Source organism: Amphiura filiformis, chromosome 7 (genome assembly GCF_039555335.1).
Source record: "Amphiura filiformis chromosome 7, Afil_fr2py, whole genome shotgun sequence".
Classification (NCBI taxonomy): Eukaryota; Metazoa; Echinodermata; class Ophiuroidea; order Amphilepidida; family Amphiuridae; genus Amphiura; species Amphiura filiformis.
The window spans coordinates 14481188-14505458 of NC_092634.1; the positions used below are offsets into that span (position 1 = coordinate 14481188).

Genomic DNA, 24271 nt, shown 5'->3' on the forward strand with positions numbered 1-24271 from the left:
TATTGAGATATTTATCATAATTGTTTTCCATGTTGAAACTTCAAAATTGTGTAAATCATGTCACAGTGCATCAGCTGGAACAGTCTTTCCTTTAGTGGTTCTCCTTTGAAAAAGGAATTATTAGTACGAAGACTGAAATTGACAGTGATGGCACATTTATCGAAATCGGTACAATGATTGGGAGGTGTAGGGAATTTTTCTGTTTCCCTACCAGTAAAATGCAGCCCAAAGCTGTTATTTTGTCTACCAAAGTAATAACCACCATTAAAACATGATTGGAGAGGTAATTAGTGATATCAAATTGAGTTATATTTCTGTTTCATGTTCTAATAGTTACCTAAAATTTGCGGCCTGCACCCCGATCAAGCTTAAAAAACACCAACCTATCGACCAAAATTTTTTTGGCCCATTACACCATTTTTTATGCCTTAAAATAACATAAAAACACCATATGGTTGAATATCTTAAACATCACATTCTTCTGCATCTTCGCTATCTTCATGATAAAACTCAATGCAGTAACTAACATCCCTTGTCCAATATCTAAAACAGCATTTTATTAAATAAATCAATATAATCAAATGATTTGTATATTATAAGGCACTGATGACTCGTGTAATGTCAAGCTTAGGCTTATATAGGTCTAATAATATGCATGATATGACCTCTGTGGTTGTAAGAAATCAAAAATATTGATTAATATACCAATTGGTTTGTCTTTGTCATATCATATTGCAATTATTTCACATCCCTCATGTCACCCACTTTGTAATGGGTTATGTTTTATCAATTTCCCCTTATTAATGCTATTACTTTTAATCTTTTTATCTAAATTTTATCACAATCATCAGCATTTTCAGGCCAACTAAGCTTCTCTCTCTCTGCATGTATGCATCCTGGGCATGACCTTTATCAGATTCTATTTCCTTTCCCTACTTAAAATTCTCTGTCCATTTCCCTTTGTCAGATCCTCTCAGGCCACTGACCGCTACACATCGTGAAGTACGTCTTTTCACAGAAGATGGTCCTTATGACCTGTCACAACCTAGCTTTATAATAATGAACGGCACACAGCTTTATAATAATGAGTGCCAGTCAGGAAGTTATTCTCAGTAAACCGTGCATCCTTAAGGATCCAGCGTATAAATGCATAGTATATTGAATTGCCCATCACTAGGAAGCAACCATATTGTATGTAATGGCTCAGGGTTTCCTGAATAAGACAATACAAGTCTGCATGGTCAGCTGCCTCGGGCAATCGGGCATAGCACAGCTTCTAAGCACAAAGAAATATATAATACCACAACATATCTGTTGGTACTTTGTCCTGGGGACAGACAGACCACTTGGTCCTCATGACATATGTTGTCCCAGTCTGTTTTACAGGTTTAAGGTTGTCTTAGGATTAGCTTTGGGGCTTAGGTTGATGTTAGGGTTCAGATCGGGTATGTTTTGCGGTTGGGTTTTAAAACCCAACCGCAAAACATAATGTGCTTACATACTGCGAGTTAGCGAACTGAAAGTAGCGCAGGACGTATCCTACAAGGAAACCAGTGTGTAGTTTGTAACTATACTGACAAGTTGAGATTTTGAGGGGCCAGGTTCACACACTCCACCAGCATCAGGATCATCAGGGGTAGAGCTGGGCTGCATTTTGGGGTCCCGGACTCACCACAGTACAGTTTGGACCCCCAATTGTTTAATTTTCTGTGAGTTCAGGGGTTCCTGTAGACCCCCAGTTTTTCACTCTAGCGCTATTGCAGACATACTTTTTATGCTGTATTTGTGCAACTCTGACTTACAACACTTTGTTTTAGCGCTACCCCTGATCAGGCTTATTCAAACCCCAAACATGCTCAGAAGGCACAGGCATGATAAAATTTGTTTCAATGTATTACTATTAATGTATGGTGCTTGATGGGGGAGGGGCACCTCTGCACATATGGAAATAGCTATTTTTCCTCACAATTTCAACATGTATGAGCATCATTCACCATCTTCATCTCCTACTATAGCCAGTTTAAAAAATTTCCTTGTCATGTAGCTTTAACTTTAAGGGACTTACCCTGTGTTTAATCAGAGCCTAGATTTTGTGCCAGTTTGCGAGAATCAAAAACTATCTGAGTCGCTTTACTTACTGCAAGACTCAATGAAAGAAACTGATTCTCGCAACAAATGTTAGGAGAACCATAATTACGAGAACCATATAAACAAGAATCGCTTCAGTGATTCTCGTCGAATCTGAGGCCCCTAGTTTATTACATTATGTATAAAAACATCTTCATATAACTGTCCACTCATTTCCCGTTATTTGTTATTCTACTGGCTATGGCTGTGTCCAAGCCTCATATCACTGCCAAGTTTTATAACATAGTCTACTGCAAGTAAGATAATCAAACCATCATTTCTTTTATTTCATTTTATCATGAGATCTGGCATTTAAATCTCTCCACGTGGGTGTCAACTGCAGACGACAAGTTTCAATTTTTTTTAATGCAAAATTTCAGAATTGTAAATTTTCATGACCATATTTGGAATCAGCATGAAAAATTCATCAAAATGAGTACAAACAAGCCTAGTATTGGTTCAGTGGTTTTTTAGATAGCTCTTGATATGTTGAGAATATGTCTCAAAACTTGGACTTCTTATTTTGTAGCCTATTGCTAGTACGCAGAGTATAGGCTACACTATTGCGCCAGTTGATATGGTATGAGGACCACGATGACATGACAAGGACAATATGTGGAGATAATTTCTCGATAGCATTTTGATATTTTAATGGCATATTCTATCTGTCATTTAAGCAGCTTAATTGAGCTTATCAGTCTGTCTGTCTGTCTGCCTATCATTCTTGTTTGTCTGCCACTTTTTAACGTTAAATTAGGTTTCAGTTAGAGATGCAGTGGATGCACCAAGAGGGTGACGCCAAATGGTATTGTCTCACTATTGAGTCATCAGATTTCGGAATCGCATGCTCACACAAACTGAATACATGTAGGGCCAGCAGTGGAGCCAGGAATTCATTCTCATAGTGTATGGGGAGCTTTTGAAAACACAAATTATACATGAGACACCTCTGTGCAATTGATGCCAAACAGGAAATGTGGACGTCCACTGTTCCTGGATGGTGTTATTTCTAGATCAAAAATGGCATACATTTGTAGAAAACCTTATAACCATGCCAAAATTGCTGATGTAGGGTTAGGGCCAAAAAATATCCGACACTGAGCAGTATAGTGTTTATTTCCATCAGCTTTTTACATCATCGTATTTATCTAAATCATCTTATCATTCTTTCTGCATCTCACATTTCATATTCTAACATTCAACTTGGCAAACATGGGGAGATGCTCTTACGTCATCATGACAGAGCTACCTGTTGAGTACAGGATGAACAAAAGAGGGGAGAGCAATTGACTGCAATGCTGACTGTAGTTGACAAGGGGACATGGCTCATTGGTCCCAGCCCTCAACATCTACACGTATAGTTAAGTAGATTCCATCTTGAAAAAATACTTATTTGTACAAAAGTGCATCGGGGTGAATATGAACCTATTTTAGTTCAAAGCTGACGTACACGGACTAGAACTGTCTAGCTTCTTTCATACTTTTTTTTCTCAATCATTGTAATTTAATCAGTCCCAGACAATATCACATTTAATTTGAAATTATGATTTCTAAGAAATCAATATTATCATCTTGATGAAATCTGCATGAAAAATACTAACCAGTAGGTCCTGTACATACACACCCAATGTTGCTGGATTTGTTTATGTGTAGAAGCTGTACCATTTGGGGAGGTGCTAGTGGTGGCACCACAGAGGGGGGAATGGGAGAAATGCCCCAGTCTGAATTCTTACTCCCAGATGAGCCCCCCAGTAAAAACCCAAAATTACGAAAAATGCCTGCTTTTTGTGGCAATTTTGTGTAGGGGTTTGTCAATTTTTGCTGCTCCTGAAATTCACTTTGCCCCCCATGCCCCCTTCCAATTTTTTTTATTCTGAAGATGCCACTGGCAATGGCAAACCAACATTGATGCTAGGGTAACAATTTATTTAGATTATGAGAGGATTAAGTCCCAAATTTTATCAAAAAAATGTTATGTTGAATATTTAATTGTTTTAGGCAAACGGGACCAAGTTTGATTGAGATGAATGGGATTAGCGCAGGCTCTGTGCTGTACTCTGATACCTATGATGATATTCCACCACTCTTTGCTCGCTATTCGAGAGGCGTCGCGGTTTGTGAACGGGGCTAGTTCTAGATGGGATGGGATGCCCCTTGTCCCCTGTAGCACACTGATTCTCAAGCTCATTGAATTGCTATTTTGGAGCAGATCTAATACAGCAAGCAATAGCTGCATATAGCATTAATTCCTGTCAATTTTGTAACCCTCAGGCAAGCAACACATTGCACTTCAATATCTTTTACCAACCAACAATTTTACAAATTCAGAGCCAGAAATGTCCCCAGTACCATCCCCACATAGTACCTTACTCTCTTATTCAGCAAGCATAAATTCTCACTCACTGATAAACATCCTCCATCTCTCGTAACTATAGTCCCCAGACCTATACTGGCCTCTTTTGACGCAAGTTTCATGTTAATATCACCATCTACGCAAATGCACGACCCTTCACTCACTCAAGTATCTCCTGAGCCAAGCATGCCGGGCATACATCAACCATATGGCGCAAAATATACTGAATTACATGAATGTTTAGAAATTGCTCAACTATTATATCTGTGCAATCCGGATGATTCCGTAATAAAAATCACGGAAAATAAGTTATCTTCTAAATGTAAAGCAAACAGCATTTTCCTGCTTACATGTATAAACTATATGGGTAGGCGTGTGCATACACAGAAATTAGGTCAGATGGCAATAAGGCTATTGCAGTTAAAATCCATACACCCCTGGTAGACATGGTCTTAATATCTCACACAGGGGGTGTAGATTTCAAATGGAATCACTTGTTCAGGTAACCCCATTTGAAATTCACACTCCCTATGTGGAAGATTAAAGGCATGTCTTTCATAGGGGGGGGGTGCAGTATGAATTTCAATAGCCCATTTGCAATGCAGGATCACTGATCATCATTGGGATAAATGCAGAATAAGAATAGTGATCAATTTTCGTCTACGGGCTTCAGATGAATGCAGCTCAATTTTGGTCTTGTAAGAAAAGAATGGAAACCAGTACAGCTTGGATTATATTTACTGAACATCCAACCAACTATCTAGGCTAATAAATTCACTGCACAGATCTTGAGGACAAACGATATCATACAAAATGACAGTTACAGGCAGAACGGAGTTGATATTTTCTAGTCAAATACAAACTAGGAACATATATAATTCAATTTCTTGCACAATGGAATCAATTGCAGAGTGTATCTGTACCATTTCTTATTGATCAAAATGAATGCATATCAGTGGCGTAGACAAGGTGGGAGGGGCTGCCCCCTTCACTATGGATCACAATGGCCTCATCCCAATGGCATAGTTCAATAACCTCAATAAAACAATCATAGTGCAAAATTTGACCTCTAGTTGCGGAGTATGAGTTTTTGAACCCAAATTTTCAAAGTTCATCCAATGAATGTACAAATGTATTGGGGTTAATGAACTGTGCCCTGATAGATGAGCATGTTGTGGATCCTAGTGCTTGTGACAACTCTTTCTCTCCTCTTTCCTATGGGATACTGGTGGTCCTGATATTTAAGATTTTTAGGTTTTTTTTGTACTTTTTAGCCCATTTTTGTAAAATATTACCCCACCTGAAAGTTGCTTTGCCCACCTCTTTTGGTGAAAAAGAAACATGCATAGAAACTATTTGTGTCGCACAAGAAACTCACAAAAAAGTAGATACATCATGAATTGTTAAAGATTATTCATCCTACGTAACAAACAGTGTGACTATTATTTGACATCCTTTTTATAATTCAGGATAATTTGAAATGATTCTGTGTACATTGTACTGCCTCTACCACAAAGAGCATTCTCTATGAATAAAACCACAACATCCGCTTTTGTTCTGCATTTATAAACAATACAAACCCACACATTATTTTCAAACCTTCCCACAATGCAATATGATCTTTAAATGTAACCCTTCCCAAAATGCACTATGACCTTGAAATGTGTACCTTCTCACAATGCAATATGATCTTGAAATTCAAATCATCCCACAATGCAACATGATCTTGAAATTCAAATCATCCCACAATGCAACATGACCTTGAAATTTGTACCTTCCCACAATGCACTATGATATTGAAATTCATAATCAGTGCATTGTGGGATAGTTTGAAATTCAAACCATCCCACAATGCAATGCGATCTTGAAATTTAAACCTTCACACATTGCAATACGATCTTGAAATTCAAACCTTCCCACAATGCACTATGATAATCAAATTAATTCAAACCTTGATCTTGAATTAGGCAAAAATAATGATTTTAATATTAAATTTTAAGGTCGGATCGTCGGCTATCATGTCATGCACCGAATCCCCTCAAAATTTCCTTAATTGTGCCCTATCCTGTAATAAATATCTTCCCCAAATTACAGATCGGGGCATCATTTAAATCGTTCAGAATCCGCAAAAAACGAAATGTCAATTTTCACTAACTTAGCCGTCTCATTGATATTGCACAAATCACAACAATAGTATCGTGCATGTATGAATAAAATAATAACATTGCGTAGCATTGTTTCATTGAACATTTTTGTCTGATTTTTCTGGGAAATTTTTAGAATGCTATTTAGCGAGCGACAAAATTCAACACACTCGTGCACAGCGGCTCCCCGGGCCGGGCTCTTGAAATTGTCACCGGGAATTCAGCTGTGAGCAGTGTTCGAATTTAGGAAAAATAAATGGTTGTCCCACGGACAACCAGATTACAATTTCTGGTTGTCCGTCTAAGTTTTTGGTTGTCCGTAGGCCTACAAATGTGACTTTTGGCTAGATTTATGGTTGTCCGGTGGACAACCGAATCAGTATTTTTGGTTGTCCGGCGACTTTTTTAGTTGTCCCGGGCAACCGGACAACCAAAATTTCGAACGCTGGCTGTGAGCATTCGCTACACTCATACACACACGTACACCGCTTTTACGGAGCTATTTTGGCTCCCAGGTTTTCACTAGTTTTCGTGCACAATTAACTTACCAGTCAATTTGGTAAATATCCAATACCTCAAAGTCATAAATAAAGTGTAGATATGCATGTTTCTAAAACTGAACCATTATTATTGGGTTTTACGTGTCGGGTAAATTTCATGATTTCGCCATGGACCTGTTCCATTAAACACTGTACAAACTACAACCAAAGGAGCCCATGCAGCGCCGGGCATCGCCTAATTTTTTTTTTCCAATTGCGATAACACTGTTAACACACCTTGCGAGCAATCAAAAAGAACACGGCAGCCAGCAAAATTACGACAATAAGACACCCTGTTTAGTGGAAAAAAGTTTTGTTTACCTTTTGAAGGATTTATCTGAATAGTGTTTTCCCACCCAGTGAAAGTATTAGTGTTTGGTCAGAGACTTTTGAAGTAGCAAAGATTGATTGTTGTAAATAGATCTTTCTTTATGAATGAAATTTGCCATCTGCTACGTAATATTTGGACACTTACACACTCAAAAGTGTTTTCTGTAAAAATGCCTAAAATAGGGATTTTCAGAATTATTGTCACAAAATTGACTTAAAGGGCATTTCGTGATCCACAGCCTCATCCCCCACTTTTCTCAAAAAAAGTTGAGATTTTTATATCACTGGAAACCTCTGGCTACATAATGTTTATGTACAAAATATTTCTTGCAGATTAATTAGTTTTGCAAAGATATCGTGAAATTTGAATTTCGTTCTGGTGCACCAGAACGAAATTACAACGCATTGTCTATGGAGCAGTGTAATACACATAATCATGCATAACTCGCAAACGCAAAATCGGAATCAACTGAAATTTTGGGAATAGGCTTTTTTCGTGGATATGTACTGAAAAATGTCACAAAAAGAGGATGCTAGGATCACGAAATACTCCTTTAATGTAGACATTTTTTTTAAATTGAAAGTTAAACACAACAAGATTACCTAAATTCTCTCGCCAGCTTTTGTTACTTTTCAGCTTCTTTAAGCAGAAATAAATTTTTAACGACATCAATATTTTCACAGACTAGAAACACATGCTATTACGTAATTAATGGACGTAGGCGAAAAAGCTGGCGAGAGATAGTAAAAGTTGGAATCAGAGTTCAAGTTTTTGCTAGCAATAATTATTAGTCGTAAAATTAAGGTTGAACTAATTAATTGATATTCATTAATTAATGCAAATTAGCAACTCAAATATTTTGTGGTTTCAAGCATTGGGGTGTGTAGTTTACTCATAAAAATCAAGAGGTATACACAAGGAGGCGGAATATTTTTTATAATTTTTTCCTTGCCGACGTGTGGGAACCGAGTTTCCTACCTTAAGCCTAAATATTTGTTGCAAAATATTAACAAAAACGTCTTGATATGATAATATGAATGCATTTCTTTCAGCCCCCCTAAAAAAGCAGATGCCATTTATTGTCAATACACAGACACTACCTGCTTTATAATGATTTTTTTACACACTTGACGATTCCACCTGTTGCGTACCTCCTACTAAACACCTTGAGAAGTATGTGATTTGCAGCCTTCATCCCAAGTTTCCAATTCCCCACACATCATCGCTGCTACCCTGGTAAATACGTCTCTAGCTAGCAACGTATCTACCTCATGAATAATTCTATCCTTACATAGCTTTCTATTAGCCAAACATGTAAAGACAAACAGCCGTGAGACGAGGCCTGTTATTTCTAATACACGTCATTTGCTACATGTAGGAAACTTGTATTTAGCAAAAGGTTATTTGTGAGTTAAATGCAACTTTTATTTTCTAATGTGATGCTTAAATTAATGAGTGATATTATTATTACTGTAAGGTTTGCAGTGGTGTAGATTTCTTTTGGACATTGGGGGGATGGGGTAGGAAAAATTTCTTGAAATATAGTGAATCCAGCACCTTTTGGCGACAGATAAGTATATTGTACCAATGTGCGTGAAGCATGCGAAAAATTTTGCCATATTGAAGCTAAACTGATGAAATATAGTGCAAAAGTGGAATAATTTCATGTGTAGCACACAAAAATTGGCCCTTTTGGGGATAAAGGCGTCAACACTGGGGGAATGAATGTATGGACCATCCACAGTAAAATATTGGGAGGATTTAATCCCCAGCCCCCGGGATCTATGCCTATGAAGGTCTGAAAACTACAAACTCTTCCTCAAATTCAGGCAGGTAAACCAAATTCCCCAAAATTCATCAAAATAGTGATTTGCCTTTTTTTGAACTAGCACAATGTGCTTAAATGTACTAAATGCGAACTTGAAAGCAATCTCATAAAGATAAAATTTTGTTTTATCCAAACCAAGTGAAATTGCTGAATTCGGGGGAAGGGGGAGCACTACAGTGGTATAGGCAGATTTTTGAAAGTGGGGGCCCATTGTTGGTCAAAAATGTTCCGACCATTGATCAGACCAGAATTGTTACTTATTGACCCCAATTTTTCACCAGGGTGCTCAATAATCTAAAAAGTGTGGGGGTGAAGATGAAACTACTTTTAACCGTGTAGCTATTATCTATTGCACCCCTGCATTGTTTGTCCGGCACGTGGGGGTTTGGAATTCCGAAAATCGGTAAAAAGGGTGGGGGTTAAAATTTTGCTGTATAAAGGGTGGGTTTCTAAAAAGCATGTGAGCAATATATAAAGCGTGTGGGTAAAGCTTCCAATTGAAAAAAAAATTATAATAAAGTAATTTGGTGATTTCTTCAAAATTTCATATTTTGTTTGTATATTTCAATTAAATATTTAGGAATTTGCTGATGTTTTAAACTCGTGCCAATAATGCCGCAAATGTTTTAGATGAATAAGAAAATCATGAGTATTTGTAAGATGGGGATAAATTCTACATCAATTTGGATTCTGAAATGGATTGATGGTGATAAAATGGACCCGAAAGTGACTGTATGAAACTGTGGTAGCGCCAATGTTCAGTCTTCCGAATTTGATAAAGTAGTGTTGTAAGCTTTGGTCACAAACACTGCAAAAGGGTGGGGGTTCAATTTGTGACAAAAAGGGTGTCGGTCTAAAAAGCGTGGGGGGAAAATATAAAGGGTGGGGGTTTGACCCCCTGACAAACAGTGGCCCTGGCGACGGATCTGTCCACAATCCGTAGCCCTATACATTTCCCCAACTACACTATAGATGCATTTCCCCTGACTATGTGCATAAATTTTTCCACCGACTGACCGACAAGTGAGGGTTAAATTTTCCCCAACTAGGTTCATTTCAACTGACCAAGTGCACTTTCTCCCGACTGGGTGCATTCCCCCCCCAACTGAATGACAAATGTGCCAGGGCCGTGGCTCCCGCCCTTTTTGCGAACTCTACTGGGGCACTCAAATACAATATCTGAACAAGATCTTATTTAAGAGTTCTCTTATTTACTTTTCTACAAATATTTTCTGAGAAGGTACATGTTGTCTTCTCCCTGCATCCCAACAATACAGAACTGCTTTTAATTATAACAGCATTGCTCAAAACAAAATGATATATTGAAGACATTGTTTCAACACAAAAACACTATATTTTTTAAATAGTGATTACCGTATTCGTCCGAGTATAGTCCCACGTTCGAGTATAGTCCCACCCCCCATTTTTCGAAAATTTCAATGCAGTTTGAAATCATTAATAGATTGTGACATGAATACAAATTATCAATTTTCATATTAAAAATACAAAATATCTTGAATATTTTTTTTTTAATTCTAGTATAATCCCACCCCCCAATTGTGAAAAATTTTCACCTCAAAAACGGGTGGGAGCATACTCGGACCAATACGGTAATTAAATCTGGTCAACCAGAAATTATATTTTTAGTCTTTTGCTCTGCAGCCATGAACGGTGAACGCTTTAGACATTTTTGTATTAAAAAAATTGTAACTTGCTGTGAATGTGATCTCAACAGCTGATCTGCCATGATACACTCCATTACCTGCCAGTAGTTTCACAACCAGACAAGCATCATATTTACCTCCATACAACCACCCACTCATGTCCACATTAAAATTCTTTTTCCACTTTGCTTGTCCCACACGCCCCTGAAACACTGTCAGCTGGCTGGCTGGCTGGAGAGATGAGACTTAACTAGTAGCTACCATGTATTGCAAAAGTGAAAATATTTACATGATTTGTGACGTGCCATGTCAAAAGAAGACACTATTGGGCAGGTTATCAATTTTCAGATTTTTACATAACTTTAAATAAAGAGATATTTTGCTCCACAACGCCGTTTTCCTCAATGAAATCGGACATTCCTAAGCAAAGATATTGAGTTCGTAAGTTATCATAATACTAATCACGGCGTGTCCGTCCGTCCGTGCTTTATCGCATTCGCGCGGTTCGCGTTCTCACGGTGCACTATCGCGTGCTCGCGGTGCGCTATCACGGAGTATCAACGGGGTCTTGATCATTGAGATACGCATTTCATAGTAGGGCAGGTATATGGGTAACGGGTGTTGGGTAATTAGAAATAGGCCTATCACGAGAACCGCCCGACCCGAGAACCGCGAAATCTAGTTGTATTATAATATTGGAAATATTGAAAATATTATGTTGGAGGGTAGGAATTACCTTGAAAAATGTCTCAAAAAATACAAGATGCCAGTTATATTCCAGTCTGAAACTATCAGAAAATATTTTAACCATTAATAACATCACCAATTCGCAACAAACCCAAATTGTGAAAAAATCACCCAGGGCAGATTTTTGGCTAAATTTCTCCATTTACGATCCTGCCCAAAAGTGTCTCCTTTTGACATGACACATCACATTTGTGCTTTGCCACTTTGTTGAGAGAGAGGAAAAAAGGGAGAGGAGTGGAGCTTTTTTTTTTTTTTTTTTTCTTCACTTTTTCAAACCACCGGAAAAAAAAATTGGTCAACCTTTTCGGGATGTTGAGGAGGGGCGGCAAAATTGTTGTTTGGTGGATTTGGGCCCCGCCCCATACAGGCTTGCCCCCCTGGAAAAAATCCCAGCTACGCCACTGTTACACTACCTTCCTTACTATACATGTACATGAAACGGAAACATTCACTGTTTGTTATTTTTGTTATTAAGCCACTTGTAATAATGTGAAAGAGCAAAATATATGTAGCACGAAAATGTCTGCCTATACACTGATGGTATTAAGTAGACAGCCAAGACAACTTGTTCCTTCGGCTACAACTCAAATTTAGCTAGAATTCCAATTTATGTGACCTTTTCATGATAAGTGGTTAGCCCTATAGGAAACACTCAAGCCAATGGTTGACCAATAGCAAGCCCTGTAGGAAACACTCCAGCCAATGGTTGACCAATAGCAAGTCATGTGACATCTTGTCAATTGAGGACAAAGTCTGAATTTGAGACTTGCAGGTGGAATTGAAATTACACTTCAAAGCGACAAGTACTTCCTTTTAGAGTATACATACATGTACCTGTTCCTATTATAAACCAAGAGATGATCCAGTGGTTGACTTGTCTAAAATTATTATCTTGAGGAAGAGGGGCAGGGGAGTGGGCTTGAGAGGGTAGTGCTACAATCCTGGTCAAAAGTAGTTTTTCTTTGGTGTGAAGTCTAAACCCTTTACTACTACTCCAATCTGCCCCCTTCCCCACCAATCAATGTTGCCGCTGCCTATAGGGGTGCTCCAATTGATCAGGGGAATGGGGGAACATTTGAAATATTCAAGTCAAGGTGCTCCAACAATTTTGAATGAGATACGGCATTTTTTTTTTACTCAGGCCATCTGAAAATCATTTTACCCCTACCCTAGCTAGTAGAACAATAGAGGACAATGGGGACATCCAAAAATTCTATAGTAAAAAAAAAACATTTTCTATTTTCTCACTGCAAGGTGGGAGGAGTGGGGATAGTTGAGTTGGGAAGGGGGAACATGGAAAAATTACACTGTTACAGATAGATCTGAATTCTAGTTGCACACGTCCAGCAGGAAATAGCTGACCGCTTCATGTGAAATTCCAGCGGAATTCTTTGGTAGATTTAATTTGTTAGAAATGGTTCAAACCAGTTGCAGAATTTGGTTAGGGCAATGGGATTCTTAAAGTCATAATGTACGATCTTATAATATTTGGTTAATTTTTTTCAAACCTGATTTTTTGGCATATTTGTAATGTTTACACATGTCACAACTTGCACCTAAATGGAATCAGCCAAATTTGTTGTGTTTGTAGGTCATAATTCAAGAAATTATGACTTTATGTCCGCCCATAGAACTGCATGTTACACGGCCAAAATAACAAGCAGTGTTTCTTTCACGTTACCTCGTTATTTCAGCTCAAAATGGACAGAAACCATTCCCGATCATTATTACTAGTATTATTTCAGCATTTTGAGTATATAATGACAAATTTAAAATTTGAAGGAAATCGTACATTAAGGGATCTAAAATGAGCGTTTATTATGCGTTTCGACAGTATTTTTTGGGACATGAGAGCACCTCAGACCTATCGAATTGCATTCTGAATCTGAAGCATGTCTTTCTGATATCAAATAATTTTCATTTTTGAAAATCACAATATAATACAAATTTTATGACAAATTATAAAATCTAATGACATATTCTTAAAGTGTATGTAGCAGGGAGGAAAAGCCGATGGTCAATTGAAAATTTTGACCTTTCATATTGAAGATATGGATTTTTTTCCCAAAAAGACCTAATTTTTTTGGTGTTTTGGGGAAAAATCCATATCTTCAATACTGAAAGGTCAAAATTTTCAATTGATCGTCGGCTTTTCATCCCACCTACATACACTTTAAGTATAAATCATCAGATTTATAAAGTTTACTTCAAGTACTGTTAAATATCAAAATATCAATTTTTAATGATTTGCCATAAAATGTGTATTAAATTGCGAATTTCAAAAAATCAAAATTATTTGATATATCAGAATGACATTCTTCGTATTCAGAATGCAATTCGATATGTCTGATGTGCTCTAATGTCCCACAATAAATACTGTCCAAACGTTCATACCCCAGCCCTTAAGCCTTTAACAATTTATTTTCCACAAGGGATGTGCATTTCAAATGGAATAGCCTAATGTGACTGAACACGTCACTTTTTGTCTATTCCACTTCCAAAACCAAGTCTTCCTTTAAAACAAATCTTAATTAAATCCCAGGCAGGGCAAACCTCACATGTTCCCCCATATTCCAAAACATCTTCACAGATCTATCAATATAAGAAGCAAATCCCAGTCCCAAACCTAATATTCTAGAATGCTAAATTTATTCAACCTTTTTTCAAAGGAAATTTCTCTTGTATTTCGTCAATTTGAGTTGACATTCAAAATGTGATGTCATTTGTTTCAACGTTCCCTTTACAGTCTTATTTGTAAATGGCATATAGCTGAAGTTTTTTACCAAGTAACTCAATTTAAAGAAATGAAATGCCATAGGTGAGGTCTCTAACATTTTACCATGCTATTCTTAAATACATGTAAGTAAAGGTGCAACTTTTTTGTAGAACATTAATTTGAGCAGCGTAGTTCACAATCAACACAGCTCAAAAAGTATGCATGAAAATTCACTATTTTTAGCAGTACTCACAATGTTCACTAACTAATGAAACAAACTAAAGCCAAGTAAAATAAATAGCAATCTCAAAATTTGTTGAGGGGAGGAGGTCCTTAGTATTCATTAATTTGTTATACATTGACCATTTATTTCTATGTAAAATTATAATTGCAAAGGCTTGAGAACATTGTCATAAAAACAGGGAGGCCTGGTAGGCCCCTAATATATTTTTTTTTATTTCCCCAAGGCTTTACCCCTAGTTTTTGCTTCACAACAATTTCAGAAACTAAAGTAATTGGGGAACAAATACGGAAAATAACAAAATCTCCAAAAGAAATTGGTGGCTGAGGGCGGAGACGATACACATGCATGTTATTTATTTTACTTGATCAAGAAACCTACAGTAACATATGGTTGCATGTCATAAGTTGGGTATGCAAAAAGGGTGGAGGGAATACACTTTTCTGAAAATTGTGATACAAATTTGATTAGCTTTCCGTAACCCCATATCCTACAGCAGTGGTTCATACCTCTTTTTAAGCCTAATTTTATACTCTTTCAATCTACTGAAGCATACAATTATACATCATTCAGTAAAAAAATCACATCAGTTGAAATGAAAAATGCCAGGGGTGGAGGAGCAGGCGGATGTGGAGCAGGCGGATGCGGGGGTGTGCAATAGGGCCTATGTGAAAATTCACATGTCAGCATGTCAAAACTACCAGTTACTTTTTCAAATCTAGTGAGGGTATGATGTGTTGACAGCTTTGAACGTTGAATTTGTACAACTAAAACAATTACTGACTACTTAAGGTGGTACTGCACCCCCTGATAAATTTTGTTACTAATTTTGCATTTTCTCAAAAATTAACTACATTTTGTGTACACACTGGTAACAAAAGTTATGTATATTATTAAGGAATCCAATATACTTCACCGAAATTTCAGTGATTCAAGATAAGGGGTTCATTATACATGTATGTTAACAATTGAGGTACATTCTAGCAGTACCTCTTTTCTTATCCTAAATAAACTTGATTCCTTACCCCTATAATATACATAACTTTTGTTACCAATGTGTTATTATTTTTTGAGAAAAAATGCCAAAATTGTCACAAATTTATCATGGGGTGTAGTACCACCTTAAAGGGTATAAATGTTCCATTTTTTTATTTTTAATGAAATCCTAGTTGAATTTCAGTATTTTTTAGCAACATGCTAATGTACATTTCTCTTCTTGATATTCATTTCCTCAATAATAGAACAACTGTCTCGCTAATTACTCGTAAAAAGGTCATTGACCTTCACGATGTAATTAACATACGTGCAATTATTTTAAATAGTTAATTTGAAGCATTAATGTATTGAGAACATATCCTCTAAATCTGATGACATTCTTGCATAAAATAAAAATTTTACAGTCATTTTTGTAATTGAGGTCCAATTTGAGAAAAACGCATTTGAAAATTGAGATTTACATAGAGGCCTGTGTATTAATTAATTAGTAATTAAGCATTATCTCAAAAATTAAGCATGTGATAAGGTTTAAAATGGTGTTAATTATTAGGTTGCCAATATGTACAACATATATCAAAAAATACATTTTTTGTCATTTTTGACCATGTAATGGAAATTGTACCCAACTAATATGACATGCGACCATATGGGTAACTTTAATCTATTTAAAAATCCTCATATACCACCTTAAGGGCAGAATAAGGGTAGACACATTAGTTCACGCCCAAATTTTTAATATTCTTAATATTTATGAACACTAAGATGTATCATGTAGTTTTATATACTTTGGACTTAATCTGTGATTCCTCAGAGAAAATTAAGTCGGAAAAGGGCCATGTTCTCTTCCATTTTTTACTCTGGCCTTTTTTCTAACATCCTGGCTACACCACTGAAGGGGCTCTGATTTTTTAGTTTATGGTTTTATTTTAATGTGCACAGATTTCATAATTTGTTTTTGTCAATGGCAAATCAAAGCAAGTTTGAAACATTTTGGGCTTTGCCACTAGGCACAGAAGATATCTTATCCTTCCCAGAATCCTTTGCAATATGATGCATCACCTCATTACACCAATTAAATGATACACTTTGTACAGGTTTCAGTAAAGACTGGCTAAACATGGGTCAATTGTCAAGAAATAAACATATATTGCAAGATCTGGATCTTTTCATTGAGATACTTTTTGTCAATATCAACCCATGTGTAATGTTAATTGCACTAGACAGCAAATCAGTACAGAAAATTGAAATTAAAAGAAATGCATTGTGGGAAGTATACGATATCATTTCTGACTTGTAGGTGTCACCTGAATGTTAAGGGTTATGTTGAGTGGGAGTAGAGAATTGTTGAAGAATGTGCTTCAAGACCCAATACCCCACTCACCAGTAGGTCATCAATGTTTAGCATTTCTAACCAACTCTCTAGATTTCAGCGTCTTACACCCTCATACTTCAGAAAAGGTGATGGAGTGCTTCATTTTGATTTTTCATTATAATATTTAACCATAAACTTTAATGTAGGCCTACTCCCTTGCAAAGAATATCTTAAAACTGTTCTCCAGTGAATCTCCGGTTTATGGTAAATCCCATAATTCCTTGCAGTTAGACTGGAGATGTCGTCATTTGACATCACATCTTTACTCTTTAGGGGTCATCTATTTGCAGTTTTCTGACTTTTTTCTTCGACTACGCTGCCGATTTTGCATGTGTGAACCGCCATTTTGGATTCAGTGTTTCTAGAAAAACATACTGTTTACTTTGTGTTTTTTAATGAATAAAATATTGTATTTGTTGGAAAATGGAAAACAACACAGAATTTACAAAATTTTGGTCTCTACTTTAGGCCATTTGCACTTGATTCTGACTTTCCTGCCTTCCGCCTGTTTGAAATTAATGCACGCTTTTGAATTCATTATTGCTATATTCTTATATAGTGTGTTTTTACGGTAAAAAACACCAAATGGATTTTGTTTTATACTTGGAACACAATTTGAATCATTTTGTTTCACATGTCAAGAAGCATGTATGTTTGCCTACACACTCACAGAAGAACATAAAAACAAAAAAACACCAAATTCATGGATTTGTTTTTTACTTGGAACACGATTTGAATAATTTTGATTTGAATAATGTTTCACTTGTCAAAAAGCACAGTATGTTTGTATACACTCACACAAGAATACCCCCACAAGTACACACACCCCAGATATTCTTTGTCAAATGCAACACACCCCCATCCCCACACCCACAACACACCCCACAATATACCTACCTGTAGTGTTATCTTTCATCTGTATAATACATGTTGCATCCCGTGCTATCTCCCGCGAGTTAAACGGACGGACCCGCACTGCTACTTTTACAGATGACATGGTGATTCTAAGCTCCTAGCTCAAAAGTTATTTTACAAGTTTCCAAATAGTCTAGTATTTATCCTTTGTCTACATCAAAGTTGATATATTTACAGCATGGTTATCTTATCTCTCTATAGTTTGAGTTGAGTCAGTATGTAAACAAGATGGAAGAGCTAGAAATGCAATGAATTGTGGGATACGATCCATAATGCAAATGCCATTCCACCTTGTTTAATGCTGTAGTGTAGTGTCTCCTAATACCTAGTCCACAATGCAGTTATCCTACGTATGTACAATATAAATTACAGTGTAGATATAGATATCATACAGTCTATGTATATATACAGCACTCGATGTTTAAAGTACAAGGCTCCCTTTGTTGCGTAGAATGTCAGGGTTTTTCCGTTGTTGATGTTTCTTTTGGTGTTTGCGTAGATTTAATTCTGGGCCGGCTTGTTGAAGTTTTGCGTTAATTGTGTTCCAGGGTTTTCACATATTGGTGGGTGATGTTTTCTTCATAAATGGTAATGGGAATGTATCTGAAAGTAATGATATAAAGAGAAAGGTTAAAACAATAAAATAACAATTAAAAAAATCTTCTAATTTAATAAAATAAATTAAGGTGATACTACACCCCTGACCAATTTTTTGCCTAATGTTGCATTTTTCTCAAAAATTATAATGCACTGATGACAAGTAAGATTCCGTATTTCGTCAAATAGTCGCCCGGCCCCCCCCTCAAATAAACGCCCCCACCACTTTTTTTCAACCAAGATGTTTAAAAAATGCAGATAATTCCATGCTATCTTGTGTAGTAAGCTTACCAAGTTGCGCACATGGTCAATAATAGCGTCAATAATTGGCGAAAATCTGGATCAGAAACCCAGAAGTGAACCAAAAGTCAGTGTCAAAAGTTCATAGTTCGCCATTGGCCATTTTAGCGTGACTTTTAAGCTTACCTAATGATTTTAACGGAATTGTCGTGCTAAAATGACCTCTAATAAACCCCCCTTGGGAAAATGTAACGCTCCAGGGCGTTTATTTGACTAAATACGGTATGCATATTAATGATATTATAGGGGCAAGGACTACAACTACTGCACTGACAATTCAGCAACTCAAGGTAAGTAGTTATTGATTTATTGATCAAATACTGGTTTTCCCTCATTTTTTACTGTACCGGTAACTCTACAACTGTTGTCTGTGCTGAAATAAAATTTCCAGTGCAGTAGTTGCAGTAAATTTCAGTAACATCAAACTTCACACAGAACTGTTATGCATTTGAATTTTAGCGATGATTAAAAGGGCATTTCGTGATCCACAGCCTCATCCCCCCACTTTTCTCAAAAAAAGTTGAGATTTTTACATCACTGGAAACCTCTGGCTACATAATGTTTATGTACAAAATATTTCTTGCAGATTAATTCGCTTAGCAAAGATATCGTGAAATTTGAATTTCGTTCTGGTGCACCAGAACGAAATTACAACCCATTGGCATTGTCTATGGAGCAGTGTAATACACATAATCATGCATAACTCGCGAACGCAAAATCGGAATCAACTGACATTTTGGGAATAGGTTTTTTCGTGGATATCTAATGAAAAATGACATAAATAGAGGATGCTAGGATCACAAAATACTCCTTTAAAAGGGCATTTCATGATCCACAGCCTCATCCCCCCACTTTTCTCAAAAAAAGTTGAGATTTTTATATCACTGGAAACCTCTGGCTAGGCTGCATTATGTTTATGTACAAAATATTTCTTGCAGATTAATTCGTTTAGCAAAGATATTGTGAAATTTGAATTTCGTTCTGGTGCACCAGAACGAAATTACAACGCATTGTCTATGGAGCAGTGTAATACACATAATCATGCATAACTCGCAAACGCAAAATCGGAATCAACTGAAATTTTGGGAATATGCTTTTTTCGTGGATATGTACTGAAAAATGTTATAAAAAGAGGATGCTAGGATCACAAAATATTCCTTTAAGTGACTGAAATAGGTAATTGTTCAACACTCTATCTACTGTTCCACACAGTTACTATTATGTCATCATGGATAGTACTAGCTAGTAGATAATTTCTTGATCAACACATTATTTATACAGGGCGGTGCACAGCAAATCGCTGACTTTGTGTTTTACAATTATATCCTACAACAGAGCCTATTTACCTCTTTATGGCGTGATACACGACTGCAGTGTAATGCAGACTGTGCAACACACTGAGGCTCTGAGCTATAACTGTGTGTAAGCTTACTAATAAAACACTGCAGTGAAAGTGAACAGGTCCTCCCTCCATCACATGATCACACACACAATATTGTAGTATAGTACGAGCTTAGTCTCAGATGGAAGACAGCTGTTAATTTAAGATCAAGCCACAATAAAACACACAAACCTGAATGTAGGTAATACATACACCATTTAAAACATACAGTAACAATTTGGTGTCATGAAATCTGAGGAAAATGTGAATTTTAGAGAGAAATTTACGTCACCTACCGTGCCCAATCCTGCTTTCTTGACAGTCGGCCCTGCTGTAATGTTATGGCTGGGTTGCCTGTTTTCCCACCTAAGGAAACGCCCAAATTAATTAATGAGCCCAACCTCGGTTTCGCATTGGCCACATCTTTTCTTATGATTTGCCTGCCATAAGCTTGTGCAGTACGCCATACTGTGTAGGATATAAAAGCTGATATAGTGTGTAATTTAGTACAGTTCACATTTTTTATAACTCATTAGCCTACAGCATATCAAAAACATATTAAAAACAAACTAAAATATTAATTGGAATTTTATTACCTTCCAATAGCATATTCCATTCCTCCCTTTATATTTTCCTTCCCTTTATTTTACCAGGCCTTTTTCAAGTTCCCGTAAATATTTCCATTCCTTCATTTATTTCTTTACTCTTTTCTATCTTTATCCATTCTTTTCTTTATTCCTTCCGTCCCTGTTCTTTTGTTCCCTCGTTTCTACCAAGTTCAAGTGCTTTCCATTTGCTTTGCTTTTCCTTATTCTTCCTCTCCTCGGCATTTTTTTCCTTCGTTCCTTAGGCCGAGTTTCTTCATTTCTCTTCCCTTCCTTTCTTTTATTACATTCCTTTATTTTCTTTCATCCCTCCATTCCTTTCTTTCATTTCGTTCCTACTTTCGTTCCTACATGTAGGCTACTTTACGTTCTTTATTTTATTTTTCTTCTTTTCTGATATTATGAATATTAGAAAAGACGAACAAATGTAAAAGAAAATAATAGGCCTACCCTATACTTTCTTTATTACCCGAATTGATTTATTCTTTAGGCATATACCTCCCTTTTTATTATTTCTTTACTTCAGTTAGTCTTTCCCTATTCCTTCCTTTATGTCCTTATTTCTTCCTTTCCTTTATTTCTTCCTTTCTTTCACTTTTCTTCATCCATCCATTCTTTCATTCTTTCCTTTACTCTTTCTTTTATTCCTTCCTTCATTTTTCCTTCAATCTTTCTTTATCTATTCTTTCCTTCTTTCATTTTTTTTAATTCTCTTATTTCACCTCCTAAATTCATCCTATTTTTACTTCATATACCTTCCTTCCTTTCTCCATTCTTCTTTATTCCGTTATTTTTCTTTATTCCTTTAGGCCTACTTTATTTCTTTACTCCCTCCTTCCTTTCTCATTCTTTTCTTTTCTTCCTTTGTTTCTTTCTGTGGGCATACTCTTTTCTATCATTATTTCTTTATTCCTTCCGTCTTTTTTGCTTCCTTCGTTCTTCTTTCCTTCCTTTATTCCTCCTCTATTCATTTTTCTTTCTCTGTTCCTTCCTTCACTCCTTTATTATTTCTTCTTTCCATTTAATCCTTCCTTCCCGTTATTCCGTCCTTTCTCTTTATTCATTTTTTTACTCATTCCTTTCTTCGTTCTTTATTCCTTCATTCTTTCTGTCCAAATTCCTTCCTTTTTTCTGCATTTCTCCTTCATAACTTTCTACCCTTTCTTCCTTCCATTCTTTCTTTATTCCATTCTTTCTTTATTCCTTCCCTTTATTTTCTTTCTTCCCTTTCTTCCCGCCTTTATTCCTCTCGTTCTTTATTCCTTCTTTCTATATTCACTCTTCCGGAACAACAAATTTTTTAAATTAAGTTTGTTAAAAAACTGTCAATTCTGTCAAATGAATGCTGATGAAATGGCGTACATTAAACATGTTTTTAAAAAAAGCGCAGTGATTTATAGTGCGTTACGCACCACAGGCACATTGCCTACCCAGCAAACACAAAAACGTTTTTAAAACGTTTTAAATAGTTATATTTTGGGTTTTGGTTTAGGTAAAAACGTTTTAATAACATTAAAATGTCGGGTTATATAAAGGTCATGAAATCGTTTTAAAAACGTTTTGTATGAAAACACACTACAACAATATTTTTAAAATGTTTTCGAAATGTCATTGTAAACTATTTTTGCAAACATTTTTGGCCAAATATGTTGTCAACACTTACATAACATTATGTTAAAATATTTGCACCTAGCAAACACAGAAATGTTCTTAAAATGTTTTTTTTACAAAACGTTTTAATAACATTTAAATGTCGGGTTATATAAAGGTCGTGAAAACATTTTAAAAACGTTATTGTAAATATTTTGGGCAAACATTTTTGCAAAATATTTTTCAACCCCAAAATAACATTCTGTTTAGAATGATTTGTACCAAGTTTTCAAAATGTTTTTGGAATGTTATTAAAACGTATTTATACCCATTATATAACCCGACATTTAAATGTTTTCTGTAAAACATTTGTGTTTGCTGTGCAGTAAATTACCAACAAATGTTATTTAATGTTATGAAAACGTTTTATACCATTAATGTACCCTTTATATAACCCGACATTTAAACGTTTTCTGACAACCTTTTATAACCTTTTGCAAATGATGTCGAAAACGTTTTGTGTTTGCTGGGTAGACATTGATCCACAAGCCTCGGCACACTTTACAGGTTGTCGCTGACTACTACGGCCCCACATCATTCCATAAGCCATTAATTTTATCTTAATTAAGATAAATTATAATTTAATTATAAGATAATTATCTGTTCTCCAGAGAGTCTAAGCCTTTGAAGGCGCTCATTGTAAAGCAACTCACCCCTATGAAGACAAGAGCACAATAGTAGGAGCTATCTTCAGTAGATAGCAACATTCAAATAATGTAACATGGTCTTTCTTCAGCCTTAGCAGCATTCACATTAATGTAATATGAGCTAATGTCTGTATATTATATAGCAGCATTCACATAGGCCTACTTATATGTTATATCGTGTACATGTAGATTGCATTAATATCGGCATAATATGAGCTATCTTCCGCATTCACATAATAATCTTCTGTAGATAGCAGCATACATGCAATGTAATATGAGCTATATATCTTCAGTAGATAGCAACATTCATTAAAATGTAATATGAGCTATCCTCAGTAGATAGCAGCATACATGCAATGTAGTATGTGCTATCTTCAGTAGAGGCAGCATATGAGTTATCTTTAGTAGATAGCGCCATTCACATAATGCATAACATGGGTTATCTTCAGTAGATAGCAGCATACATGCAATGTAATATGAGATATCTTCAGTAGATAGCAGCATTCATAAAATGTAATATGAGCTATCATCAGTAGAGGCAGCATTTTACATTATGAAATATGAGCTATCTTCAGTAGATAGCAGCATTCACATTATGTAATATGAGTTATCTTTAGTAGATAGCGCCTTTCACATAATGCATAACATGGGTTATCTTCAGTAGATAGCTGTATTCACATAATGTAATGTGAGCTATCTTCAGTAGATAGCAGCATCCATGCAATGTAATATGAGCTATCTTCAGTAGATTAATGTGAGCTATCGTCAGTAGATAGCAGCATTCACATAATGTAATATGAGCTATCTTCAGTAGATAGCAGCATCCATGCAATGTAATGTGAGCTATCGTCGGTAGATATAGCAGCATCCATGCAATGTAATGTGAGCTATCTTCAGTAAATAGCAGCATCCATGCAATGTAATGTGAGCTATCGTCGGTAGATAGCAGCATTCACATAATGTAATATGAGCTATCTTCAGTAGGCCTAGATAGCAGCATTCACATAATGTAATATGAGCTATCTTCAGTAGATATAGCAGCATCCATGCAACGTAATATGAGCTATCTTCAGTAGATAGCAGCATCCATGCAACGTAATGTGAGCTATCTTCAGTAG

The 24271-nt window shown here is 36.1% G+C and overlaps 1 protein-coding gene across 1 annotated transcript in view; it reads right to left on the reverse strand.

Annotated features, from left to right (window-relative positions):
- Window positions 1-20642, reverse strand: part of LOC140157661 (kinesin-like protein KIF1A) — a 204542-nt gene extending 183900 nt beyond the window's left edge. The window contains exons 1-2 of the mRNA XM_072180901.1: window positions 20548-20642; window positions 17956-18576 (exon numbers count right to left, since the gene is read on the reverse strand). Coding sequence (XP_072037002.1) covers window positions 17956-18055 — 100 coding nt within the window. The 5' untranslated portion in view covers window positions 18056-18576; window positions 20548-20642. The remainder of the gene's footprint in view (window positions 1-17955; window positions 18577-20547) is intronic.
- Window positions 20643-24271: the final 3629 nt, after the last annotated feature.